Consider the following 19,759-nt stretch of genomic DNA (forward strand, 5'->3'; position numbering starts at 1 on the left):
CTGTGGCATGCTCAGTGCTCGCTACTGAAGCAAAAACGTGACTGGGCAAAGTGTTATTCCTCAACCTGGTTTCCAGGGCTTCCCTAAGGGTCCCTTACCCGTGAGTGGGTTGGGTACACACACACACACACACACACACACACACACACACATTGGCATGAGGCTAGGAAGGCATTTCCGGAATTGATCTAAGCCTTCCTATCCTCCCCACCACCCCATCCCCATCAAGAAAGTAAGACAAAACCCAACAAAAGCAAATAAATCTTCCCCCATTTACTGGCTAATGTTTGAAATGCTTTCCTTAGAGAACACTTTCATAGCTCATAATTGAAAAATCTTACACTTATGAGAGAAGACAGATCAACACTGCAATCACTCACAAGTGTGGTCTCACATGAGGTGGGAGATGAAGGAATCATTTGCTGGCAGGGAGGGTGGACAGGGCAGGAGAGAGGCAAACTGTGTCATGTTCAAATGTGTTCCCTTACAGTTTGGTCAAGATGTCGCTTCACTGGCCCTTCACTGAAGACACTACACAAGTATCGGTAAAGCATGAACATTTATATTTAATTTACATTTTGACAATTTGCACATAAATAACAATGTAAACCAGTACGTAAACATAAGATAGTTGGTTGTTCTAGCAAAGTAAAAAGCCAATAACTTTGGTCAGTTTTAACTTTGATTAGAGGAAAAAAAATAAAACCACTGTTGATTGTGGGCTCAACGTTCACATGTAAGAGGCCTACGAGGGGAAGTCAAATGGTAAAGAGAATCAAGAAGTCGCAAGCCACACAGGTCTTGGTAAAAATTCCCACAAATAAGAAAGCACAAAAGGGAAAAGAACCAAGGAGCAGAATAGGAAGTATTTGGTGTCAATGTCAGAGTGTGATGCTTTGGTTTACCTACAGTTAAGGACTGTGTTTGTCAAACCCTGATCCATAAAGAAATTGTCAGTTTTGCTACTTACAGGAACAGATCAGTAAGGCTCTTAGGTTTCCCTGGATTATCCTAAATTTGTTCTTTTCTGCAGGTTGTCATTAGTTGCCATCAATAAAAGGCTGAATATATAAACCAGGTTGATTAGTGATGCGTCAGTTATTTAGGAAGGAAGGAAATGCAGAGAGAAGAGTTAACAGTGGTAAAGGGAGTAATGGGACTATTTCTGTGACTTGGGTGTGACCAGACTCATAACGTGGCCAAACAAAAATACAGCCATCTTAGATTGTCCTTATTGGTGAAAAATGACTCTCTCTCCTTGGTTGTTATGCAGTCCCACCCCTTTGCACCAAGGTTTTCAGGTCTCTTCCAGTGGCGAGGGGGTGCCCAAGCTCACCAATGTGATTGTGAGGTCATGTGTGAAGCAAAATCTTAGAAAGGATTGTTTTGTGGTTTTTTTTTTTTTTTTTCTTTTTGGCCCTTAGGAAGCATAGGTTCTTTTACATGGTTTGGCTCACAATTTAAGTGGTTATAAATATATTATATATACACATGGTATAGTGGTATAAATAGATTTATAAATATACATCATTCTTTGCTACACCTTGAATGCTGACATGTAATCTTTGGGCTTAGCAGAGTAAAAGACAGAATGGCACACATTCTATCTTTCTGGAGCACACTTCGTTTCTCCTCTAGAGTAGCAAATCATTAGATAAGACATCATTTCCTGCACTACTGGACACACTCAATGAGGTAATTGTTGTGAACAACTTTGCAATGCCCTTTCATCTTAAATTAACCATAAAATGTAAAAAGACAAATACTGAGGAAAATCTGAGTTTTACAGAAAAAAAATACAATTGATGTGTTGGGACAAGGAACATGCATTGCCTGCTTTTACCCTAAGACAACAAGAATACCCGTTTTTCGGTTTTTGTTTTTTAAGTGTGGCCTGAGCCTATCTATCTCAAATCCTTCCTGGTAGAGCACCATGTTTGTGCAATTTTGACATAACAACAAAAAACCCAGTAACAACACCCAGACTCAAGCCCCCAAACCTCAAACATACGAAACCACCTGTGCTTTGGGAACATTTTGCAGTGGTTTGAGACATGGCATTTTGTCTTCTTCACATTTTCAGATAATACACTGGGATGCAGAAGTCATGTGACCACTCTGAATGATCACATGACTTTGGGGTGGGGTGTCCCTGCATTTTGGAGAGGGAGACGGGTTGGCAAAGCCTTGTCTCCTTTCTGGTAAATCCCTGGCTAGGGAAGAAAAAAAAAATCTGAACTACCTACGGAAGCACACAAGATTCCCTTTCTTGTTTCTTCTAAGTTATTGTTGGGTAATTCTGCACACATACCCCCAAGGTATACAATGCTGTTCAAATGACAGATCTTATGAATTAACACATCAACTGTCTAACTTTGGCAATACCAAACCTCGTTTTCAAACTGTTATCACAGAGGGAGGTCAACTGAAGTAATGTATTTCTTTACCAAATCTTAAGTACTTAGACGGATGTGCAGAAATTATCTACAAAGAATGGCCACAAGACAAAACTCTAACATTTATAACTCAAATTACAAGGAATTTTTCCAGTCATTGTAAACTTTTTTAATTATTGCTTTTTGAACGATAAACTGTATAATAAATTATGAAGGATTATCATTGAAAAAATAATTATGGCTAGGCAATAGTCTTAGCAATGGGAAGGCTATGCAAACATATCCACACAAATAGTCAAAATACACAGGTTCAAATATATAGATGGGGTGTAAATAAGTATATATAATATGTATATATATATTGTCTTTGCCTCATTTATGCCCTGAGATTTCCGTAACTTTGGAGTTCCTTCTTTTATTCCAGAGAGGTGAGGGGAAACCATCTGCTGTCAGGAGAGCTTTGCAGCACTGGAATTATGTACAAGCATCTGCTACAGGCACCCTGACTTGCCAAGTCATAAGTTACGAAACAAAACAAAACACTTGTTGTTTTCTGAAAATCTTAAGGATCCATTGGTTCTACTGTTTCCTGTTTGACCTTTACAGGCCCCAGAGGTAGTGGGTTGCTGTGAGCCAACTTCATGAGGGACGGGTCTGATGACTCATAAAGGCTACACCCTGAGAGGAGTCCATTCCCCATGTTTCTTTGCAAAGACACTTTCAGGCCAGTCTCTTCTTTCTCTTTCCTGACCATGGCCAGAATTTCTTTCTCCACCACAGAGGTCACATCGATGTTGTCCTCCACGTCCTCGAGCCGGTCGGCGTTGTCACTGATGTCAAACTTCTCGATTTCTTCGTTGATCCGGGTCAGGTCCTCCAAAGGAATCCCCGTGGCCGGGGCCACAGGACAGTTCCCCTTCAGGTGGACCTTGAGGCTGCAGAGATGGATGTAGCTCTTGTGGCAGTGGGCACACTTGTGGGGCCGCTCCCGGGTGTGTAGGCGCTTGTGGAGTTTCAGGTGCACAAACTGGGTGAACTTGGCAGGGCACACCTTGCACTGGTACGGCTTCTCTCCAGAGTGGAGTCGCAGGTGGGTCTTGAGATTGCTGGTGCTGCTAAATCGCTTGTGGCAAACCTACAGTGCGGGGAAGAGGGCAGAGACGGGAAGACCAGAAGATTAAGAGCTGCCAATGGGAAGGGCAAGCTCACATACCAACGCCCAGCAACCTGTGAGGCGAGAAGCCTCCCTGTGGCACCTACGGTGTGGCATTAAGCAAACAGGGAGATGTGGGCACACTGCACACCAGGAGGCGTTGACTCCCCTGCCATTTTCCACCCACTGGAAGCTGGCTGTGTCACCATCTCGGCTCATCAGCAGATGCAAGGCTATGGGCCGGTGGCAAGGCAGTATTCTCGTGTTGCTTTAAACTGCGGGCCATATGACAAAGGGTGGGCACGCCTCAGACACCTCCTACAGAGCTTAATGCTTCTACCAAGAGACACTGCCCACCTGGCATTCGTGTGGCTTCTCTCCCGTGTGTACCAGGTAGTGTTTCTGCAGGTGGGCCAGCTGAGTAAAGCCCTTGTTGCAAGTCTGGCATTTGAAAGGCCGTTCTCCGCTGTGCACTCTGAGGTGGACCTGGAAAGAAGCCACATGGGTTAGCCGTGCTCTGCGTTGGCCAGAAGACCTCACATGTCTGCTCAAGGACTCGGGCATTTATGATGCAAACATCTTAAGAAAACCATCAGGATAAAGCCCAACAAGCAGAGCCCCGAGGTTTTCGGAACGCTCTGTTTTGTTTGAACGAAAGGAACAAAAGTCACGGGCCAGCAGGACTCTATAAACTGATCTTCCAGCCCAAACCCCACGGTCTCATTATTCTGAGGAAAGTCAGCCGAGGAGACGTAACCAGGTCAAAGCCACACAGCCAGCGATGGCAAAAGCAAAGTAAACCCCCCCCACCCCCCCGCCCCATGGGCTATTCCCGGGCCCGGGTCTCCAACTGTTGAAAACGCAAAGCGAGCAAAGCACAGGGGCGCAGGGGCGCAGGCGCACTAGCGGGCAGCCCGAGGACGCCGCAAGGCCTACCTTCAGGTTGGAGAGCTGGCCGAACGTCTTGGCGCAAACGTTGCATTCATATTTAATCTTGCCGTTCTGCTTTTTAAGGGGGTAGGGCAGCGTCTTGTAGCCCGTCATATTTCTTTTGTTTTTAATGAGATTCATGGCTTCGTCACTGCCGGGGGCCGCCAGCGCCGCTGAGGTAGCTTTGGGCTGCACCACGTGCTCCGCCGAGGCGGCCGTGCCCGCCGTGGGCGACCCGCTGGTGGGGCTGCTCGCCCTGTCCTTCATGCTGGCGGCCGCCCCGGGGAGGGAGAAGGCACTGTGCGGCGCCGGGACGAGCACCTCGCGCGCGTGGTCGGGCTGCAGCGGCCTGCGGGCTCCGTCCGAGGGCAGCGAGCTGGGCAGGGAGGCCGGGCTGAGCAGGGGGTGCGGCAGGCTGCCGCCGCCCAGGAGGCTGCTGTAGACGGGGTAGAGCCGGGGGAAGAGGCCCAGGTTGCCCACGCCGCCCATGTTGCCCATGGCGCCCAGGCCGTTGCAATTCACGCCGTAGGGGGGCAGAAGGTACTTGGAGTAGTGGGCGTTGTAGGAGGGGATGAAGGCCGGGGGCAGGTGCGGGGCCGGCGCGTACCCCGGGTAGGAGCCCAAGCCTTCCGGGCCGTAGGGGGCGTTCAAGTAGGCGTACGAGTCCCGGTGTTCCGGAGGGCAGGGCGCCAGGGGCGACACCGTGTTCCCCGGGCTGCTGTGCGGGCTGCAGCTTTTGAGGCTTTGGTCGGGGCTGCTTCTCGCCGAGGGGCTCGGGGTCGTGGAGGACGGGATGGGGGAGTGAGTGATGTAGGTCGGCCTCTCCATCCCATAGGCTTTCAAAAAGTTCTCGGGCAGAGGGGCCCGGAGCGGGTAAACGACCCGAGGGTAGAAGGGCATTTCGGGGCTCCCGTTTTTTCGGAAGTCGTCCGCGTCCTTTTCTGGGGCGAGGGGGGAAATGTTGGAGCGGTAGCAGTCCTTTCCTTTGGAGGGGTTCGAGTCCAGTTTCAGGATCTCCTTCACGCTGTACTCTCTCTTTGGGACATTCTTGGGGCACAGTTCATTTTTCTCGGTGCTCGGCTGCTTTGGATGGCTCTGTGTTTGTGCTGAAATAAAGAACGGAAGGTTACTCAGAGGGTTAGAGAGAACTGAAGTGAATTTCCAAAGCTGCGCTCTCCTGGAGAAAACCTGAGTGCCAGCTGGCCACAAGCGAGAGACACCTGGCTTCTCAACGCCCTTTCATTCTAGAGGGCCCGGGGCCACTTGCTTACACACACCACTCGGTTTCCTTCTCAGCAGAGTGGGGACAGTGGCAGCATCTCAAATGAAGAGCACCGTCTGGATTTTTCTGTTTCTACTAGTAAAAACCGTATGATGGCAAAGTGCTGTTCAAGCTAGAATAGGAGAGCTTCCATTAAAATGGGGGTGGAAAAATCCTGGGGTGGGGGTGTCAGAGGCTAATAAAAGTCATTCTCTGATGTTCACAGTATACGGAAAGGAAATCAGCACACCCTGCGAACTAGATGTGAAAGATTAAGACTCATTTCAAGTAACAAGCAGTCATCAGTTTTCGCCTCGATTCTTGTTTAATACGAATTTGATAAAACCCTGTTCAAACTGCCTGTGCCAAATAGATTAGCAATGTGGATGCCACCCTTTCCCCTCCGATTTGCTGACCGCACAGGAACTGCACCAAGGTTCTGTCTGGTCTAACCAGGCTCCCAGCAGTGCTGTCCCCTGGAATCACAAGGCGTGACCTACTCTTCTCTGCCAAACCACAACAGGCACTTCCCGAGCCAGTTCAATTACTTAGAGCACCAAAGAAAACAGGCAGCTAAGATGAAAGCATTTATTCTATATTATTACTCGGTAAATACACTACTTAGGAACAGCAGCAATGAGGACAGTTCCAGACTCTTCGGGCCATCGCCAGCCCTGCCCCTCCGAATACACTGAACAAACGATGCCTTTGGGAAAACACCAGTGAGAGCAGGGAATACCAAAAACAACCCGTTCAGTCTTCCCTGGAAATCAAAAGTAAAACTTAATGCTCCTTCGCTGGAGCTCTGGTTATCAGAGGGGCGATCATTCCAACCGAACAGCTGCCCCATGAGTAGGAGTAGGTTGAAGGCATGAACCCTCCCATGTGTGCAGATGCTCTGGGAGGCAGGAGAGCTCTTGGCCTCTGCATCGTAAGAGGACAGGTTTGGGGGACCATGCGGAAGCCTCTGTAAAAGTATCATTCGTGGTCGCCTTAAAAAAAAAAAAAGTTTCCGTTTGATTTCACTGAGAAAGCACTCCAGGCCTGATATCTGATAGGTCTAGAAATGAACTCTGTGGAAGTCCAGACTCTGAACTCTTCAAATCCATTCTCTGGGCTGACAGATTTGAGGGATTCGATTCCAGTGTGAGAGGCCCTCGGAGAATGTTATCTCCTGCTAGCTGTTATCAGTTACTCCAGGGTGAGCCAGCAGCCCCAGAATAAACACAGCCAGGACACTATCAGGGAAGATGCTGATGGGGGCAGTGATGGAGAGCTTGTTGAGGGAGAGGGATTTCTGAAGCCACTAAACCAAAATAAATAACCCCTTATCGGGCCAATATCAGTCTTTCAGTGAGGCCCAGCAGGCAGGAAGTTCAAATTGTCACTTTTGTTTTTTAAAGCTGAAATGGTAAAGGAAGAGAGACAACGAAGTTGGAAAACTGATAGGCGAGGCATCTCACAGCCACAGGAAGGAATTTTATGGAGGTGAAAAAGAACAATTTGAAGGCACCCACGAAGGATCACATTTAAAAAAAGATGTCACACTCCTAAAATGAACATACAGAAACCTCACCATCCTGTTTCTGCCATTTTTATGTGGCAGATTACACCTGAGTCTCATAATGTTTCCGGTGGCTTCAATACTCTCTTGGTTCTAAAATTCAACAGATTAAAACCATAAGCAAGAAGCGGGAGTCCATCAGTAGCACTGTCCTCGTATATTTAGTCAGGTGTTCTCACTAGGCACCCCGATAATTCAGCTATTAAACTGAAAACAGAGGGGCGCCTGGGTGGCTCAGTCGGTTGAGCGTCCGACTTCAGCTTGGGTCATGATCTCACAGTCCGTGAGTTTGAGCCCCGCATCGGGCTCTGTGCTGACAGCTCAGAGCCTGGAGCCTGTTTCCGATTCTGTGTCTCCCACTCTCTCTGACCCTCCGCCGTTCATGCTCTGTCTCTCTCTGTCTCAAAAATAAATAAACGTTAAAAAAAATTTTTTTTTAAATAAATAAAAAAATAAACTGAAAACAGAGCTAATGATTAGGGCGGATGATAGGAAAATTAGAATTTATCATTTTCTATGCAAAATACTTATTAGCACAGGGCCTGGCCTAGAGTAAGATCACAGTAGATGTCTGCCTTTATAGAAATCAATTTGTATCTTCTTCCAAAACAATATCCAGAGGGAAACGTTAGTCCCCTAAGATGTTCTAAGGTGGAAGTCATGGAGTCTATCTCTGTGAAGGTACATTTTAAAAAATCATCCTTCAGCAGCTGAGTAATCAGTAGAGCTGGTGTCATTTCTGACTCTCCCACTCAGCAGCAGCTTGAGTTAACATGAAGAAGAAAATCAAGATCTGTTTTTGTTCTTAAATCTTAAATGGCTGTAGGCGGACGGAGTCATTTCAAGAGTGAACTGCTTCTGAAGGCTCTGAATGGCTTAATTATGCCGACTCACATTTTCGATCTATAATAAGAACCCCCAAGACTACAAGAAAGAACCTAGAAGTTCTGCAGTAGGCAAAACAAAGTCTGTTTTCAACTGAAACTGAGAAAGCAGATTAACATTTAGAAGTCTATAATTTGGTCAACTGTTTTCTAGATGGGTTGGTTAGATACATAGGAAAAAAATACCAAAAAAATTGGGAGGGGTTAAGAGTTAAATTTAATAGTTTCTACTCTTTTAGTTTTAAAAAACGCCAATTTGTGATTTCTGGCTACTTATTATTATTTTTTTTTTACCTCCGTTTAATTAGAATCTCTTCTCAAAATTCTCCCATTGGAACCATCACTGCCATTTAAAGTCCTCACGGAGATTTTGGCACAGACCTCTTATTGTGCTTGAAGCATGGAAACCCAACACAACTCACTTGAAGACACAATCTACCTATTAGACCTGATGAAATAGTGGAAATTTTCCTGATCAGAGGCTCAATCATCAGCTACCACACCTAGGACAACTGGTTTCACAATCTGCAGCAGGAGTCTTGGCTTAATGTGACTGGTTATTGTTCACTCTCATTCTTGACTAGGAATCCTGGACAAGGAAAGGGTATCTGAAAATGTTAAACCTCCATTTAGAAAAATTTCTGCACAGACGAAAAGGGACATTTGTGGGAACGAAAGTGTCATTTCGCGGTATACACACAAGTTGCTCTGTACACAAAGAGTTAAGCACTTGAATTTTAGATACTGTGAAAAGCCTTTCGTCAGGGAATAAAAATGCAGGGCCTTTGCAACCACACAGGGTGAAGGATGTATGTGAGAAAGCTTCTTCATGGTTGGGGCAAAGTCACTGGGGTGGGTCACTTCAAACAGAGTTACTGTTTAAGAAAAAGAAGAAGAAGAAAAAAAAAAACCCACCAAGGTCTTTCTCTGAATCCATGAATGATTAAGATCAAGGAGTATAAGGAGACCGTCAAGAAGTGACTTGCCATGCTGAGAAAGTCAAGAGTAAGCAGCACACTTTCCTCACATCTTCTCTAGTGAGAGGAGCTGCTAGAATAGAAGTTGTCTTTTACCACCAGGCTGTGGGGAGTGGCCCAAACAGCTGAATGGCTCCTGGGGTGCTCAGCACATGTGGCAGACTTGGGAGCTCTGAAGAGACATGAGGGAAAAGAACGGACAACTTTCATCAGGACCTGATTCCCCCTCATGCTCAGGTTGGAAGCCGTCTTGTTTCCAATGAGTCCAAGACCTTTTCCTGAAGCTCAAGGGTGCAATGTTTGTGTGTGTGTGTGTATGGGGGGGGGGGGGCAGTTTGGGACCACGAATGCAAACCTAAAAGGTGATCCTGTGAGGGAGGTTGGTAAGTTTTTACAGCCCCACCTTTTCAGAAAGCGACAAACACAGTATTGAGATCCTAGGGAGATCAAGTAAACTAGACAGTGTGGGATGAGCACCAAATAGCTATAGAATTGGCTTACACCTGAGTAGGATAGGTAATTGGTTTGTTAACAGGTCCCAAAATTAAAGTCAAAATTCAAAATTCTAATTTATGTTAACATTCATTCCAAATGTTTCAAAGGTGAAAACGTGAACTAAAGTAATTCAGCCTTCAGATGAAGCAACTGAGACCTCATTATCAATAGTTGGTATATCTGGGGAATGCTTTGTACTACTCTTCTGTAAGTTTGAAATAATATCAAAACAAATAGTTACAAAAATTTCAGAATTGAGATGCCAAAACTTTAAGCCAGAAGGATTTAATGTTAAAAACTTCCTTAAAACTTAGCAGTCTAAGAACATACAACCATAATTACAACAGATTCGAGTTTTATGGCAATTCTTAAATTGTTCCTAGAGATCACTTGAGAATGACTAAAATGAGGTAGCCCTTTCCAGAGAGGTTAGGACATTAACTATAGTCAAATAAAAAAGTAAAAGCTTATAAACCCAAGGAACTGAGAATTTGTTAAAATAAAGTGATAGGGGTGCCTGGGTGGCGTAGTCAGCTGAATGTCCGGCTCAGGTCATGATCTCATAATTTGTGGGCTTGAGCCCCAAGTCAGGCTCTGTACTGACAGTGTGGAGCCTGCTTGGGATTCTCTTCCTGCCCCTCCCCCATTTGTGCCTTTTCTCTCTCTTTCAAAATAAATAAGTAAACTTTAAAATAAATTTAAAAGGTTTAAAAAAAATTAAAAATAAAGTGATAGGTGGCTTACTGTAATACGGATCAGGAGATTAGATAATTAGGATTAGGTTTCTGCCATAAGGAAGGAAGGTATGATATAAAATATTTAGAGTTATCCATTTAGAAGAATATTTTTAAAATTGTAGCTGTGAGTTTTTCCAGAGACAATCCTGGATGTTCTACATCAGATCGTGAGTTGATAACCAAATGCGCATCTCTATAATATTTCAACACACATTTTAAGCACCAACAAATCACCACAAACAAGGGCTATCCCTTAAAGACTAGGCATGTCAGGACCAATCCCTTTTATACTACTACCTGCCCCCTTTTGGAAGGATTACAATTGGATATATATTTCTTCCTCCAATTTTCTGAATTAAACACTCAAAATAGCTTTTAATAGTTTACATGGTCGAGTTTCATAATGGAGAATAGGGACTCAAAAAAAATTGTTTTCCCTTTTCCTAGCCCCTTGTTTAAGCCACCTACTTGGCCCAACAAATGAAGCCATATAATTAAACAACATGTTATTAGCTCATAGGGGCAGAACTGACATTACTGGCATTTTTTATTTTACTTTATTTTTTTGTTCTATAATCCACTTACTGAGATTCATCATTGTCAGCTCTCCGGGATAAGGGTAGTGAAGCCTTTCTGCAAAGTCCCGACAATACCACACAAGAAGCTCCTGGTTGGCAGGGATGGGCTTAATGGTGTAGAAGTAGATGTTCATCCCGTTCTGACACGCAGCCAGATTTTGCTCCCGGGCAGAGTGCGCCGGATTCACATAGCGCATCCAGTTGCTTTTCTCCTCATTGAAGCCATCGATGAAGTGGTGAAGCTCCCCTCTGGAGTAGATCTGTCCAAATGAAAAGACAGACGTGTGAAAGAAAGTCAGCCCCAAAGCAATGGAAAGCTTCCCCGGCACCCTGAAGAACAAACACAGCGAGTACGGAGGAGTGTGCTTTCTCGTTCCCTGTGGCCCAGTTAGAAAAAAGAACGAAATCGGTTTAGCCAGAGTAGTCTTGAATCAGCATAAGTAAGGGCAGAAACAGGTAAGGCACACTTTGTCAGTTACCTTTTCCATTTCAGTTTTATCGTCTTTTCATGTTTGGGGAAAAACAACAGAAGAATGAAACACAACATTTCATTTTAAGGAGCCGCCTCAGGCGGACCAAACCACCAGAGAGTATTACTTTTGCTACAGCCGTGAATGGCAAATGGGCGATGCTACTAACTTTAGTTCCGATTATGCTGACTTTTAATGCTTTGAGTCACTGGGTAGAAGACCAAGTCAACTGAATACGTCAAACTGAGTCTCTCAGCTTTTTCTATGGCCTCTGTACTTGCCGTTTCCTACACCCCCGCCCAAGGCTTAAACTATGCAAACATCCTCCACCCCCAAGCCTCCAAGTCCAGAAGTAACACTTGTTCCTATGAATACTTGGAACCTTGCCTTTTTGTGGAAACACTGGGTGGGGCAAAGGTGAACTTCACCTGCCATAACAAAGTGAGCACCAGGATAGAAGCCAGAATTTGACAGTCTACTGAGAAGTCACTTTTCCTCTTGATAAACATGTTCGCCTTGCGCTTGTCTTTCAAGCCAAAGGAGAGGAGAGGGAACCCTCTTATCTGAAGGGTGGTTGGCTAAAACACCACCCACAGGGCCACAGGCACGCGTTTTTCAAAAAAGAACAGGAATAAGCTATGTTCTTCTTTAAAGGCAACGCATAACGAAGAATTCAAAGTTTGCCCCACAGTACCACTACTTTCTGGTTAACACACACACTCAGGCTCCTCAGTGAAAAGGCAGAGGTAAGAAGAGGAAAAATTAAAACCTACAGTCTTGCTGAAACTACTTTATAAACAAACTCCTTCCGCTTCCACAGAAAGCTTTTCTCTCCCTCTTTTCAAGATGGACCATTTTTTTCTTCAGTCTTAAGAAATTTCCTTATACATCTATAATCAATACCTGGTTATCCGCAACTTGTAGTCCTCGCGTAGTAGGGCACTGTTCATAGCAGAAATTTTGCTCTAACCGGACAGCAGGTTATTGCTTTGTTCCTAGTGACATACTGACTATGATAGTCTATAAATCGTTTCTGTATTTCACTCAAACGTTATCAGAAACAAAAAGGAACTCTGTCCCTTTAACAGGGGCAGTAAACACCAGAATCACTTTCTTTTAAGAGTAACTTCCTGTAAATTGTGAAGGGGGAAATACATGTGGCTTCATCAAAGCAGCTTGTGAGAGCTTTTGCGGTGTGTTTTGTTAAGAGAAAATGGAACAAGGCTGGGTGAATTCTGCTATCAAGAGGGGTTTTCAAGTTTGTTTACTCTGATGTGCAAACTTCCAGGAACATGGGGTTCCATCGCTCTGCACTCTTCGCTGGGCGGAGACTGCTTTCTAAAGCTACGGGTATGAGATTCCAGTCAGCCATCCATGGACTACAATTTACTGTCATCCTCATTTAAAAGACAGAAATGTCAATGCCATGAAGTCATACACACACACACTCGAAAATAAAATAATGCATACGTCAAATGAACACTGCTCTCTCTTACCTCTCTACATTGCCATATATTATCAGGAAGATTAAAAATGTGCTGACTCATAGTACAGTTACAAGAAATGTCACTCACTGGTTTCTCAACTTGAACATCCCTACTCTTCTTTGCCTGTGTAATCTGGATGGAAGTTTTTCTTTCCTTACAACAGATGTTCATATTCCTGCCAGCAAAATCAGGATGCTTTTAACAACATGTGGGGAGTTTTCTCCTACAATATCCTTTGTATGTGAAAGACTGATTCAAATAAATCCTCCCAAGGAAAGCATTTCAGTTACTTATAGAGAACCTTTGATGAACCAGAGAATTGGGACAGAGACAGGAGGTTCTCAGGTATTTCTTGCCTTTAAAAAAAAATGACCACACATCATTAAGTCTTATGCTGGCATGTGTTAATTCAGACCTTTGACTCCAAGAATTACACACTTCTGTGGCTCATTTCTGAGACAATTTTATTGGCAAGAAAGGCAAAAATGCACTCACTGACATTTTGCCCATTAGAAGTCATGAAGTAAATATATTTGAAGCATGTGTAATTATTTTTTTAAAGATTTTTTTAAAGTTTATTTGAGAGACAGACAGACAGACACAATGAGAGCTCACGCTTGTGAATGAGTGGGGGAGGGGCAGAAAGAGAAGGAGAGCGAGAATCCCAAGCAGGCTCTGCACTGTCAGTGCAGAGCCCGATGTGGGGTTCAATCTCTCGAACTGTGAGATCATGACCTAAGCTGAAATCAAAAGTCAGTCCCTCAAATGACTAAGCCACCCAGGTGCCCCAAGCATGTGTAAATATTAAATAAAAATTGTGAGCACACAATTCTTAGCATTTTCTCACGTTTGGAAAATAGAAAAATAAATTTCTAAAAACACAAAACTTCCTGAATTAAAAAAAAAAAATCCTGTTTCTATGGAACAGCTTCTGACTGATCCCCAAATGGAAGCCTTTTATAAAGACACTTGTCCAAAAGATATAGGCATCCTCGGTAAATACTGGCCAAAATAAGTATAATCCAGTTTTTGTTGTTATCATGCAGCTGTTTCATAAAAGAATTCAAACCATGGTTCCCCAGTAGTCAGGATCATTTTATGCAAGTATGTATAAAAAAATTACTTTTAAATTTTTTAAATTTAATAAGCATATTCTCATTTTCTAACTGAGAAAACTGAATATCCTAGAAATCTACAGGAAGATGGAAAGCAGTCCAATTTTTTTCTCTGTTCCCTTCTAATTCAGAGCCTTTTACTCAAAAATCCATCTAATTAGTTTATCTTTGAGGTCCTTTCTAATCTTGATATTCCAAAGGAAATTGTATGGGCCAGACCTTTATGCTCTCCCATGATTGTAAGCATTTCCCTTATGCTATGGGAGCAATGTGCATACAGTCACATCCAACAGTTTTACGTGTAGATGCATGACTAGTCCTAGTCATCTCCATTCCCCTAGTGGCATCTTCCACACATCCTTCCTTAACTGCATGTATTTTCAAGCTAATTCATTTACGATTACTCTTCCATTCAATTAAAGTTAACTCAGCAAGAAATCAAGAAGGGGTGAAATCTAAGGCTTGGTGACTCATTACTACTTCCTTGCAGAGAAATGCAAATGAACCTACCCTTGAAACAAGCAGCAAACTGTTTCCTTTCATCACAAAGCTCTAATGAATTGCAAAAATTAAGATTCACATACAGTCCATATCTCCATCCCTAATCACCTACAGGCTGCTTTTCTAGAGCCACATATTTAACCAGTTTCAATCGCATTTGCTTACAATGCCCTACGTCCACAGGGGCCCCAATGTTGTGGTGAGCCCTAGTATAGGTTGAAAAAGGAAGTGACCCAGCAATTCTAGCTCCATTTTTTTCCCTTAATTCTTAAAGAGTCTGAAACAATTTTCTCTACTTACCCGCCAAAAATATTTCCTGTTGGCGTTCTTAGGAACAGTATCATTGGTGTAGATTTCGCCTATTAGAGGTCCAAAACGTGTTCCCTTTGGTATGTATTCTTTACTCACTACTCCAATAACCTATAGGGGGTAAAATATGAGATAATTACTTCAACTGTAAAATATTAACTAACTTTTTCATTGAATTGTCAAGTGGTAGTACAATCAACAACGACAAAATTATGATATAGAGAGCAGATATTAATGGTGCCTACATAATTTTAATAACAAGCTTCATCTTAGGGGGAGGCCATCCTTCAAACTCCCGGATCGTAAGCAAATACCCAACCAAGCGTGAAAATCATCTAAAGGATTATTCTCTGGTGACTGAAGGTCCTTTATTTTTATTATTACTTTTCATGCTAGAAAAACAGAGAAGATAATCATTGTTTTACCTGATTTTAGAATCAGATATTGCAGAATTAGACTGTCAAGAGTAAACTACTTCAGCCTGCTCCTAGTTTCTTATTTCTCCTTCTCCCTCAAACTATAAACATAGCATGCTTGAGGGGAATAAAATAGTTTTAACCTCAGAAACCAAAATAATGCCCTTTGGTTGTTCCACAAAGACCTAAGGAACCAGAAGCAAAACACATTATATGTTTTTTCATTCCAGATGAGGTTTTTCTTTTTTTTCATAGCTTGTAAGTTCTCCTTAATAGAAGAAAGATCTTCAAGTAACTTTGTTCTCCTCTAGCATCTTCTACTCAACAGTGGTCAAGTTATCCTTTGAAATGGAATTTATACCGAGGAGAGCTGTGGGTTCTAAGATCTGAGGAAATGACCTTCTCAGACTGGATGTATCACACCAGAGCCTTGCTAAAGAAACATGTTAACTATGCCAGTTCCTCCTTGATCGTAAATTTCTTTAAGGGAGTGAAAAAAATCACCAACCACGAATCAGGAAGCAATTCATCACTATTCAAAAGAATTCTGTAAGTGGTCCTCTGCAACGTTTTGCAGTTACAGTTTTGTTTTGGTTTTTATTCAGTCACTTTCCCATTTTTATTTTTTTCTTGTCCAAAACTGAATACTTTTTACTTACTGAATACCTTACTGACATGGACCAAGAGGGGAGGTAAAAGAGAATATTTATTTCCAGGTTTTATGAAGCCCGGTGGCTCCTGTGTAATTGTGTACCCACAATGGTAGGTCCCAATATATGTATCAGTGAATGTTCACAGGGGATTCTCAGATTTTGGTTGTGATGTACGTGGGTACCTCAATAAATCTCCATCAAGAATTTAAATCTGTTTAAATGGATATGGAATAAGCACATCTACATGGTTGTAAAGTCCAATCTTTCTCGTGTACATTTCTCATCAGTCAATGATTTTTTTTTTTTTTTAACAATTTGGTATTCAATATACAAGCCTCAATGGAGCGTACCCAGACTGAAAAGACAGGAAAAAGAAAGAAAGAAAGAAAATTTCCTACACCTAACACAAGTTGAAACAAGGTTGTGAGCTAAAGTGTTATTTTTGGTACTTTATGAATTTCTGGCAGAGAGCTGAAAAAAGCAGATGTTCATTTCATCCTCCTCCTCTGCCTTCATTTACATCTACGTGCCCTTTCAATACAGTTCATCGTTATTGGTATTTGTTGGCAGTAAAATGACTGGGGACAGGAGTGCCTCAGAACAGTCTTGAGATAAAAATTTGTACTAAAGCTGAAGTAGACTTACTTATTCAGAGGCTCGTTATTTACATTATTGCACCTAATTAATTTGAAAAATTCATGGAATTGACTTCTATGACACGCAAATGATTTGGCATTCACATTTGAGTGATTATTCCATAATATTAAAATGACAAACAGGAAAAACAAATAATGTCATTTGTTGGTGAGCCAATAATTAGTAGTTGATATTTTCAACATATCCACTTTAAAGCAGTAATTTAAAGAAAGGTACTCAACTGGTTCATCAACTTTGTTTTAAATTATAGTCTCTTGAAGACAGTGTCTTGGGAGTCAGAGCTTGATTACCAACAAGTAGCATTATATTGAGGTCAGGTTTTTTCTTCTGAATTGCTCTTTTTTTAACCAATGAGGTCTCTTGCTTCTCATCTATCAATCTTATACTAAGAAAACACACACAGTTTTCTTATGGCCAAAAACTCGACAGAATCATGTTTCCACAAAAGAATTTTCAGAAGACATAGCCTCCCAGCACCTACTTGAGTACAAGTATAAGAAAGTCACGAGGACGCTATAAGACAGTATTTGCCATTTATAACTTTACAAATGCAATTAAGCAGGAGAGGAGAGAGGAGAACAATTAAAAAGAGGAGGGTCTGTGGAAGAAGAGAGGTCTATGAAAGTTTTCTGATTTAAAAAAGAGCCAAAGAGACTTCAATATTGGATTATCTTTACAAGTGAGTCAGAACCCTATTATTTTAAGTTCCTATTATACAAGAGCTATAGGAAACATATAAACACAAAAGTGGATAAACAGAGACACAAAATCATAGAATTTCAAAGGTTGGAAAGAATTGTATGGCTTATATGCCATCTATATCCATTCCCAGTCCAGCATTTTCATACGGGATAAATACCTTCATCTGAAATCTGTGTCTGAGACATTATTCAAAGAGGACATACAAGCTGCAATTTTAAGATTACAGTACTCGGCTAGGTAACTGTGGAGGGGCAACAGAAACCAAGGTCATTTTTAATGGGAAGTGGAAGACCTAGTCATATTCTCCCTCTGGCCCTAGAAAGATCCAGCTGTGAACCTGAGCCAACAACATTCTATCCTTGGAGCAAGCACATGATACAGAGGAACCTGGTGTGTGCCTTGGATTTCACAGTGCTAAAAAGACTAATTAAGAATGTGTTCACCTATCTCAAGAAGGAAACTTCACAGGAACTGACCAGGGTCCTAAAGAATTACTACTAGGGGCAGGCTGCTGTGTGCCTCCCATTAACCTATCAGGGACAAGACCCTGGCCTCTACACATCCTTGCCCCTCTCTTGCCTCCGGCCAAGCTCTTCCATACCATGCATTATGTTGGGGTCCAATCCTTCCACCATTTGGGCAGATCTGTCTCTGTCAGTGGCCTCGGTTACAGGACACACCCTGATGTCTGAGGCTTCCAGACAAAAAAAAAAAAAAAAAAAAAAAAGGGCTTGTTTTTCATCATACAAAATGAAGATTTCACAACTTAGGATGGGGGTTGCTAAATCAAAGTCTGATATCAAGGAGAATATAAACTTGTTTTTTTTTTTGTTTTTTTAAGCAATTCCTCCTTTAAGGAATATACAGATACACACTCATAGCAGCGTGCTTTAAGCAGAAACCTTATTCAAGTTTAAATGTGGTATGAGCATCATCACCCCCAATTACATTAAGATGATTTAAATTACTAGCTATCTCTCCCCCTCCCCAGATTTGCCCCTATAAAAATGATTTCTTCGATTAAAATTCTATTTTGAAGACAAGGATATTCACATTGAGATAACTAGAACTGTGTAGTGGACTAGGACTTCAGCTTGCAATTCACTTCATTTTTTTAAAAAGGGGGTGGAATGGATGAGAGATGTTTTTGGAAGGTTTCCTCCACAATTATCTTTGTATTAAAGGAAACATGGTACATTGTCTCACAAATAAAAGGCACTATGAAGAAGAGGGAATTGCATGTTATGGAGAGATACTTTTTACAGATGGCTTGAGTTAATAATGGACTTCAATCAAAACAGACATTCAGCGAGTCCCCATCATTGGCCTGATGTTTATCACCGCATGACTCTGGGAGGTCAGACTCAGAGCCACTGTGCCTCTTGAATACAAGCAAACTCAACACAGGCTACCGCTTCTAAAATATAAATGCTTAAATTGATCTTGCTGTATTCAAGTATTCACAAAAGATTATTTCAAGAGGACAAGGGGAAAATCCCCCTAAAAGAATAACCCATCAGTTAAAAAAAGTTCCAAAAGTTTTGAATAGTAGGTCTATATTTGGCTTCAGTTCTGGAAATAGGAAGTAAGAACAGCCTCATTAAAGGTGCAGAATGATTCTAAACCAAATCTAAAAATGAGGGTCAAGATCAGAAATATGGTTTGTATGTTTTGTTTTTAAACCCAAAGAAAAAAAAAGGTGCTGACACATAGCACAAATTCATAATGAAAAATGGTCTTGTTAAAAAAAAATTCCCCAGTATGTCAGCACAACAGTACATAATGTAACATCTTCTGCTATTTAAATGAAAACATGTAAAGAAGGGCAAGATAAATCAGTGAGATAAAGACCCCACGTAGAAAGCTTTTTTTTTTCTCCTCTTTCCATGGCTGGTGGGACTGAAAGAACTAACTGAATAATGATAATGTAAACATTTCATCAATCCTGAAGGTTTCTGTTCTAGAACTGTCTGCAGGTATCACACCCTCAATGGCTCAATTCCCCCAGGCTTCTTTCACCACCTTAAGGAAACTGTCCTCTCCCAAAAGGGCAAAAAGGAAGAAAGAAAGAGAAAAACAGGTACAAATTCCAGAGTGAGTGTAAGACAGTATTACATTTAAGTTGGCTTCCTGCTTGCTTTTATGATTAGGAACGGATGTGGGAAAATAGAATAGAAGGCCCTGATCTCTTATTAGGTTAGTTTTGAAAAGACCCTCTTTAGGGATACAGATACTGCATGAACATACTGAAATAGGAAGTTATATGTTCAGACCAAAAAAAAAAAAAAACCACCAAAGAAGCTTAATAAAGGATTGGGCTGAAAGATGTAAAGACGATAAATAAAACCACAGTGACACCAAGAGGGGCCAGTGTAGCATAATCAAGAAGCAGTGGCTGGGGAAGTCAAGAGAACTTTGCTCCTAGTCCTGGCTAACGCTTCTCACAATACATCTTAGGTAAGGGACTATCGTTC

General features: G+C 42.2%; 1 protein-coding gene across 5 annotated transcripts in view; it reads right to left on the reverse strand.

The window, feature by feature from the left end:
- Positions 1-540: 540 nt before the first annotated feature.
- PRDM1 (PR/SET domain 1) overlaps positions 541-19,759 on the reverse strand; it is a 107,026-nt gene continuing 87,807 nt past the window's right edge. For 3 of the 5 annotated variants that reach the window (XM_053222420.1, XM_027057174.2, XM_027057175.2), the window contains exons 3-7: positions 14,849-14,968; positions 10,983-11,235; positions 4,486-5,585; positions 3,907-4,035; positions 541-3,531 (exon numbers count right to left, since the gene is read on the reverse strand). In XM_053222420.1, coding sequence (XP_053078395.1) covers positions 2,959-3,531; positions 3,907-4,035; positions 4,486-5,585; positions 10,983-11,235; positions 14,849-14,968 — 2,175 coding nt within the window. In that variant the 3' untranslated portion in view covers positions 541-2,958. Of the gene's footprint in view, positions 3,532-3,906; positions 4,036-4,485; positions 5,586-10,982; positions 11,236-11,454; positions 12,329-12,348; positions 13,482-14,848; positions 14,969-19,759 lie in introns of those variants that run through there. The other 2 variants (XM_053222422.1, XM_053222421.1) reach the window with 2 other exon arrangements.

Source organism: Acinonyx jubatus, chromosome B2 (genome assembly GCF_027475565.1).
Source record: "Acinonyx jubatus isolate Ajub_Pintada_27869175 chromosome B2, VMU_Ajub_asm_v1.0, whole genome shotgun sequence".
NCBI lineage: Eukaryota > Metazoa > Chordata > Mammalia > Carnivora > Felidae > Acinonyx > Acinonyx jubatus.